The 7,507-nt window shown below is 47.4% G+C and overlaps 6 protein-coding genes across 6 annotated transcripts; 4 read left to right on the top strand and 2 right to left on the bottom strand.

Moving 5' to 3' along the window:
* Window positions 1-683: 683 nt before the first annotated feature.
* CCR75_006717 (uncharacterized protein) lies at window positions 684-2,357 on the top strand (the record flags this gene model as incomplete). Its single annotated transcript, XM_067964785.1, has 1 exon — window positions 684-2,357. One exon carries the CDS (start codon window positions 684-686, stop codon window positions 2,355-2,357), a length of 1,674 nt encoding a protein of 557 aa, XP_067822704.1.
* Window positions 2,358-2,495: 138 nt separating this feature from the next.
* CCR75_006718 (uncharacterized protein) lies at window positions 2,496-2,699 on the bottom strand (the record flags this gene model as incomplete). The annotated part of the gene is made up of 1 exon (XM_067964786.1): window positions 2,496-2,699. The coding sequence occupies one exon, from the start codon at window positions 2,697-2,699 to the stop codon at window positions 2,496-2,498; it is 204 nt and encodes a 67-aa protein (XP_067822648.1).
* A 57-nt stretch (window positions 2,700-2,756) lies between these two features.
* Window positions 2,757-4,031, top strand: CCR75_006719 (uncharacterized protein; the record flags this gene model as incomplete). Its single annotated transcript, XM_067964787.1, has 1 exon — window positions 2,757-4,031. The coding sequence occupies one exon, from the start codon at window positions 2,757-2,759 to the stop codon at window positions 4,029-4,031; it is 1,275 nt and encodes a 424-aa protein (XP_067822647.1).
* Window positions 4,032-4,037: 6 nt separating this feature from the next.
* Window positions 4,038-4,712, top strand: CCR75_006720 (uncharacterized protein; the record flags this gene model as incomplete). Its single annotated transcript, XM_067964788.1, has 1 exon — window positions 4,038-4,712. The coding sequence occupies one exon, from the start codon at window positions 4,038-4,040 to the stop codon at window positions 4,710-4,712; it is 675 nt and encodes a 224-aa protein (XP_067823056.1).
* Window positions 4,713-5,076: 364 nt separating this feature from the next.
* On the top strand, window positions 5,077-5,775 carry CCR75_006721 (uncharacterized protein; the record flags this gene model as incomplete). The annotated part of the gene is made up of 1 exon (XM_067964789.1): window positions 5,077-5,775. The coding sequence occupies one exon, from the start codon at window positions 5,077-5,079 to the stop codon at window positions 5,773-5,775; it is 699 nt and encodes a 232-aa protein (XP_067823057.1).
* Window positions 5,776-5,800: 25 nt separating this feature from the next.
* On the bottom strand, window positions 5,801-6,972 carry CCR75_006722 (uncharacterized protein). The gene is made up of 2 exons (XM_067964790.1): window positions 6,534-6,972; window positions 5,801-6,466 (listed from the first exon to the last, which is right to left on the bottom strand). Exons 1-2 carry the CDS (start codon window positions 6,856-6,858, stop codon window positions 6,123-6,125), a joined length of 669 nt encoding a protein of 222 aa, XP_067823058.1. The 5' UTR covers window positions 6,859-6,972; the 3' UTR covers window positions 5,801-6,122.
* Window positions 6,973-7,507: the final 535 nt, after the last annotated feature.

A 7,507-nucleotide genomic window follows, 5' to 3' on the forward strand; every position in this document is an offset into this window, starting at 1 on the left:
ATATCCTCCAAATATTATCTACCTTTTAGATATTATATTAATTAACAACCTCTAAGTGTTAATTACATGTAACGATACACCCCGTTACAAAACATGTAAGTGAATTCTTATCTCTATCTTATCTTGTAACTCTCTTTGATTACTCTTACAGCTGATTAGTCTGCGGAATAAATAGATATAATGGCCTATACCTATTTATGGATAAGAATTCTGAATATTAATATATAAAGATATATCCTCCAAATATCATCTACCTTTTAGGTAAGATATTAATTAACAGCCTTTAAGGGTTAATTTTATGTAACGATACACCCGTTACACTTGCTGTGCTAGGTGTGTGTTGAGCGTGGCCGTATTAATACGTGCCCGGTTACATATTTTGAATTTATCAAAAAATCTTATATATGTATTTTTAAGATTATTCAAGCAACTCAATATTACGTTAGCAAATAGCACATTAAAATGACGCTACATGTCCACAATACTATAAAAAATGTGCTACGTGTCCGTTTTGCCGTCGTCAGCTCTTAGCTCTTCAGTCTCCACTTACTCGTACATTCGATCGTAACTAGTATTCTGGCCTAAGAAACGCAATTTGTAAACTCGATTTATTTCAGTTCACAACCGGTCGCGTCGTAACCTCCATTCCCTAATTTGCTCGGCCAAACAATCTTTCTGCCGTAATGTCGTCAACGATCGCGTCGTTTGCCAACTTCCTCAAGCAGTCCAAGACGCACGCTGTTGACAACCGCGAGGTTTTGATCGCTGGCGTGTTGTACAAGAAACCAGAGCGCAACTCGCTGCTGTGGAAGAAGCGCTATTGTGTTATCTACGCGGGGGAGCTTCAAATTGTCTACTTTCTGTCGCTAGATGACTTTGAAAAGCGCGCGATTCGTGGCAAAATTCCGTTTAGCTCGGTGCACCCGTGGGACGGGAAACCCAATGGCTTCCAGTTCTATACTCCCGCAGATAACTGCTTTCGTGTGTACACGGACTCGGCCGAGGACCAGCAACAGTGGGTTGCCATCATGCAACAGTGTCTGGACAATGCACCGGACAAAAAGGACGGAGAAAAGGTTGAGTACACGCGTCCGGTGGCTTCATCCCCTATAACTTCACCCAAGGGCGCCGCCTTCCGCTCGAAGCGCAGCGATTCGTGGCGGGAAGAGGATCCCGATGTCTTATCCATGGCCGTCGAGCTCGAGGATCTTCGTAGCGAAGTGACAACACTGAAGGCTGAGCTGGCCTCGTACGAACAGGCCGAAAAGCGCTACGGCACCGAGGTTGTGGTCGCAAAGACGCGTCGGGGCTCAGTCTTAGACGACGGAACGGAGCTGAATATGGAACCTCGCGAGATGGAGCGGATGCGAGCGATTTTCAATCTCTTTGACGTGCAAGGCAACGGCTTTATCAGTGAAGATGATCTCCTGGACTTGCACGCCAAGCTAGGCGAGCCGATTTCGAACGAGGACGCTCGAGAAGCGATTTCGTACATGCACAGCAAGTCCGCCAATGGCCAGATCGACTTTAACTCGTTTATGAAGTGGTGGAACGACGACCATGCCGCCGACAATCAGACCGAGGCCATGCGTCGTTATCAGGCCAAGTTTAAATTTCTCAAGGCTCGCATTGCGAATCCAGAGGTCGGCAACATTGAGACGGAGGCTGTGGGTGCGTTCCCAAGCTTTGAATTTCGCGTCAATTTCTATCACGCAAGCCCCACGGGCGTGCGGCAGCAGATCTCGCCTTGGCACGATATTCCGCTTTACAATCCGGATGGCACTGTGAATTTTATCTGTGAGATCCCCAAGTGGACGCGAAAGAAAATGGAAATTGCCACTGGAGAACCATTTAATCCCATCAAACAAGACACAAAGAATGGAAAGCTGCGGGAATATGGCTGGGGGGAAATGATGTTCAATTACGGAGCCATGCCTCAGACGTGGGAGGATCCGTCGCATGTGACGGAAGGCACGGGTTGTGTGGGCGACAACGACCCGATCGATGTGGTTGAGATTGGAACCAAACAGTGGCGAACGGGCTCGATCGTGCAGGTCAAGATCCTGGGCGTGCTCGCTCTAATTGATGACAATGAAACGGACTGGAAGGTCATTTGCATCAATGTCGAAGACCATTATGCGCCTCTTATTCACGATGTCGCAGACATTGAAGCCCACATGCCCGGGTGCATCACCGCCATTCACGACTGGCTTCGTGACTACAAGCTGCCTCAAGTCAATAAGTATGGCTACGAGGATAAGTGTATGGGTCGTGACTTTGCCGAGGCTACGGTGGCCGAGACTCACGAGTTTTGGAAGTTGCTTATTGAGCAGCGTGGTGGCCAGGCTACAGTCTAAACGGTACCAAGACACGCTACACCCAATAAGCCGGACACATGCAAAATTGTCAACGGCATGACATTTTCTCCAATCGATTCGCATGAATGCTTGGAGTTGCAAAAACACATGAAAGTTTTAATTGTTGATAGTCATTCGTTACTCCTTAGTACTAAGAAAACCGCCTAATGCTGTCGTGCTTAAAATATCCTTCACCATTAGTACCAGTAGTGCTTTTAAAATAGCTGCAGCTGGTCTGGAAATGGAATTCCAATATATGGGATGTCCAGTGACTACCGTTGATAGGCAGCTGGCTTCGGCGTCGTCCTCAACGATAAAGTTAAAGTGCACAAGTAGCGTCATTCAGAATTCTACCTTCTTTGGTGTGATATTGAACACGAGCGCCACTCCTTAACTGTCATGGCTTTGGAGGTTGTCGCTCCAATTCAATGTGACCATGTCCAAAACGTGAAAAATTCCGTTTCCGAGGCTGTGGGACTAAAAATACTTTCATCGCACACACTTGGCCGACTGTCCAGATTACTGTCGTCGCAGAGGAGTAGCCGTTCAGCGTCACCGACCTCGAATGAGAGCGACGAGAGCTGCTCTATCAACACGTCGAGTTCCACCTCTGTATCAACATCTCCACCAATTAACGAGGACACTGAAGCTCTTTGTCCACCAAATGCTTTGGTGAAAGCAAAGACCAAGGCAAATTTATCGATTTTAGAGAAACGTATGCGCATTGGAAAGACAAAACGTGGCCACACGCGATGCAAATACATCGACCGCAGCTTTAAGCCTCCTGAAGGAAACGTCATTAACCTCCAGCACGAGCAATACGCTCTTACGTATGGCATGATGTGTGGCATCCGCGACTCGGCGGGGCTTCAAAAGCCTTTTAAACAGCGCTTGACGATGGATGACTTTATGTCGATCGATATCAAGACCTTCCCGCAGAACTCGCAGCTTCAGCATCCATTCAAGTTCAAAGATTACTCTCCGGACGTTTTCCGTCAAGTTCGCCGTCGTTTCGGCATTGACTTGGCCGACTACATGCTCACTTTAAGTGGAGATTTTAATTTCATCGAGTTCATGTCAAACTCCAAGTCGGGTCAATTCTTCTTCTACTCCCATGATGGGCGATTCATGATCAAGACGCAGACGAAAGACGAATCAAAGTTTCTCCGTCGCATCTTGCCGCACTACTTTAAGTTTGTGATGGAGAATCCAAACACCATGATCACTCGCTTCTACGGAATGCACCGTGTCAAGATGCATCACTTGCGGCGGAAGATGCACTTTGTTATTATGGCAAGTGTTTTTGATACGCCGCTGGATATCCACGCGCGTTTCGACTTGAAAGGTTCCCGCGTTGGACGTCAAGCGTCGCCAAAAGAACTTATGCGAGGCAGTTCTGGCGTCTTAAAGGATAACGATCTATTGGCGAAAGGATTCCACCTACAGATGGGGGTAGCTCGACGGACGTTTTTCCAAGTCCAATTGCGAAGGGATGTTGAGTTCTTAAAGCGAATGAAGATCATGGACTATAGTTTGCTTATTGGGGTGCACGATGCCGGCTGTGAGCTACAAAGCAATTTGTATAGTAGGAATAATAGCTCTGGAATTGTAGTTTCTCACCAAGGCGATTATGCTACATCTGATCCTACTTCACCGACACGCTCAGAATTATGACTCTCTATGGAGGTGACGCGGTGGCGACCATTTCGATCGTCATCCGCGCCAGATAACGCAATTGCATTGCAGAGACCGCTTTCTGGAGCAAGTGCCTCGATTCAGACGCATCTTACGCTATCTCCTCCCAGCTTACCGGCCTATGGTAGTGGCAGTCTAGGGCTAGATCGTGGTTCGGAGACGAGCAGCGATGGTGGCAATGGAATCAGCTTTGAAAACGAAGCTGATGACTTTTCTTCTCCAGCGAATCGCAGCTCGTCTGGATCGTCATTGACACCGAGAAGCTTCGGATCCCCCACGGAACCCCTTTCGCCGCGTCTTCTTGACACAGCAGCTTATGGGGAGTGCCCGGAATCAGTCTTTTGTAAGGATGAGGGAGGTATATACGGGCGTGATCGTCATGGGCGTAAGAATGGGTTTGTCTACTTTCTGGGTATCATTGACATTTTGCAGCAGTACAACACGCGTAAGATTGCCGAGACATTTCTTAAGGGTCTGCGTCACAATCGCAGACAAATTTCGTCTGTAAATCCGGATTTTTATGGCGATCGTTTCATCGAGTTTGTAGAGAAGCACGTTGTTCAGGATGATACACTTATCTCATCCCGTCCATTGCTTTCGCCCACTTATGCGACAAGTATTGTAGGCACTTCGCCTTTCAAGCAGAAGAATTCTTGCTGACAAGCAATGGGTTGCAGCGATTTCGACATGGATTGTCGGAAATCAATTACTTAGGGCTGTATGAAAAAACTGGGAGTCATTTATTAGTCGAATACAAATAATATCGACGGGTTGGTACAAAGTGGGTGTCAGCGTATCAAAATTTATTATTTAAGTATGCAGAAAGTAATCTCTAAGTGACAATAACCAGCGATTTAAAGCCGCACACTAAGGAGTACCAGTAACAACAGAAGCTAGACGTTAGGTAAGTTTGCTCGTGCGATACATAATGCAGCGCCTAAGATCATTGCAGCACGAGCTTATAGCACTCGCTGTCATACTCATCGATTAATGTTTGTCTAATTCTGTGTCTTGTCGATTTAGTATGCTCTCCTCGACGATTAAAAATTCAGTGCGCAAGACCGCAGTGGCTCCCACGGTAACACGCGCGATGGCGTCGACCTCCACGCCTAAGAAGGAGGCCGCGGAGATCGGTGGATTTGGCCAAATGACACAGCCTAAGCTGCAACTTTTCGGTCTTCATGCACGCTACGCCAATGCCTTGTACAGTGTGGCTGCAAAGCAGAACCAGCTCGAGTCTGTGGAGAAGGAGCTTTTGACCATTGAGGAGACCATTGCAAAAGAACCAAACTTTGCGTCTTTCTTGCATGACCCAACGATTGCCCGTGCTTCAAAAAAAGAGGACATTTCCAAGGTCATGGAGAAAGCCAAGTTTTCCAAGCCCGTTGCTGGACTCTTCGAGGTGCTTGCCGACAACGGACGACTTCCCGACGTTGTAGGCGTGATCTCGGCCTATAAGAAGCTCATGGGTGCTTACCGTGGCGAAGTGCAGGCAAAGGTCACGTCGGCTGACCCGCTGACGAAGGCTCAGCTTGACCAGGTCAAAAAGGCGCTTGGTGCCCGTGTGGAGAAGAATGAAAAATTGCTGTTGGAGACGGTCGTGGACCCCAACATAATGGGGGGCCTCAAGGTGCAGATCGGGAATTACTTCATTGATCTGTCTCTCGCTACGAAGATCGAAAAGATCAACATTTTGCTTGCCAACTCGAGTCAGCAGCAGTAAGTAACGAGGAGAATGTATGTAACAGACATCCACATTCTTTTACTTTTAAAAGCAACAACATTGTCTTCATACTGAGAATTTATGATAAAGATGTCATTCGCTTCTCGTTCAAATATTAATGTGATGCACGTAAACAGTAAGTAAATAACTAAAAACGAGGCAATGGGGTGCGGGGAATATAATGTTTGGCCAGAGCGTCAAACGCAGTACGGTGCTTGCTCTTGATCGTCTTTTGGTTTTGCACGAGCTTCTACGTTCAGCATACTGTGCACGCGCCGTGCTAAGCCTTTTCCTCTGCCGACAAATAAATCGATGCTGTACTGTATCATGGTGACGACGCGAACAAATTAACAGCAGCCACTTTTGGAGGCCTTGTTGCCTGAAGCGCTTGTCTGACTAAGAATAATAGGGCTTTGGCCTCCATGGTTCTGCATTCCCGAGCCTGTCGTACTGCCTGCTCTTGACCCACCTCGATTCCGCTGTTCCTGGTCGTGCTTCTTTAGCAGCTGCACCGCCAGGCTTTCAAAAAGCGACTGCACTCCTTCCCCTGTTTTGGCACTAGTGCGAAACACTAGTGCACCGATCTCATTCGCAAGCTTTTGGGCCTTTGTGAAGTCAAATTTTGACGGCACGTCGCTCTTGTTGCCAACTACTGCTAATACTATGTCGTCGCCAACGTGATGCTGCAAGTCTGCATTCACATCAACAAAACAAGAATACGTCAACTGTTTAAACATGCGTAGACTGTTGAGCTGTACCTTGCAGCCACTCCTGAATTTTTTCGAAGCTGGCTTCGCTCTGTAGGTCAAAGACCAAGATGGCGGCTTTAGCATTGCGGTAGTACATTGGCGCCATCGAGCGAAAGCGCTCTTGACCAGCTGTATCCCAAATTTGTAGCGTCAGCTTTCTTCGTGCGCCAGAGTCGTCCCCAACAATCACACGCTTCTGCAAGAACGAGGCCCCGATGGTGGCTGACGTGGGAGTTGAAAAGCTGCCGTGGCAATAGCGCATCGTGATGGACGTCTTGCCCACATCTGTGGGTCCAATTATTACGAGTTTGCGGTCCAGTCCAACATCCTCCATCGTTTCGCTCCGTACAATACTTACGATGCAGCTAAACAGGACGCCGCCAGGAAGATGCAATGGCTGTTGACGTAGCGTTTACGCTTGAAATGGGAGAATTTGACAAACCGGTATTCTACTTGATATTACTTCTCAGGCAAGATCAATATCGCGTAATCAAACGCTGCCCAGTGTTTAGGACTACGAGAATACTCAATTATCAGTATACCTGTATGAATAATAATCTCCTGGGTCATGCCTGACATTTACGCTTGTCACACATACAATTTAGTTGGATGCTTGCTAGGATGATCACGCAATTACTTCACTTTTCTTATAGGGAAAAGTACCGAAATACCCATGATAAATGCAGAAAAGACGGAAATACCCCTGTACTTTTATAACTGACCAAAATGCCCCAGGCTATAGCCTATATGTAGGCGGGCACGTCGTAATGCGGCCACGCTCTACTTAGACACACACCCTAGCACAGCGAGGAAGCGGTCAAACCTGCTTCTCTTGCGTGCAGTGAGGTAGTTGTGGTGGGCGCGCAAGCAACCTCAACCAACACACTAAGTACTCTGGTTAAGTGTCGTCACGGGAGCGGTAATCCGTCTCCTCGTGCGCACTTACCAAGTAGGAAGTAGTTTTCAGACTGATTTATATTTAA

The sequence above is a fragment of the Bremia lactucae genome, linkage group LG7 (assembly GCF_004359215.1).
Source record: "Bremia lactucae strain SF5 linkage group LG7, whole genome shotgun sequence".
NCBI lineage: Eukaryota > Oomycota > Peronosporomycetes > Peronosporales > Peronosporaceae > Bremia > Bremia lactucae.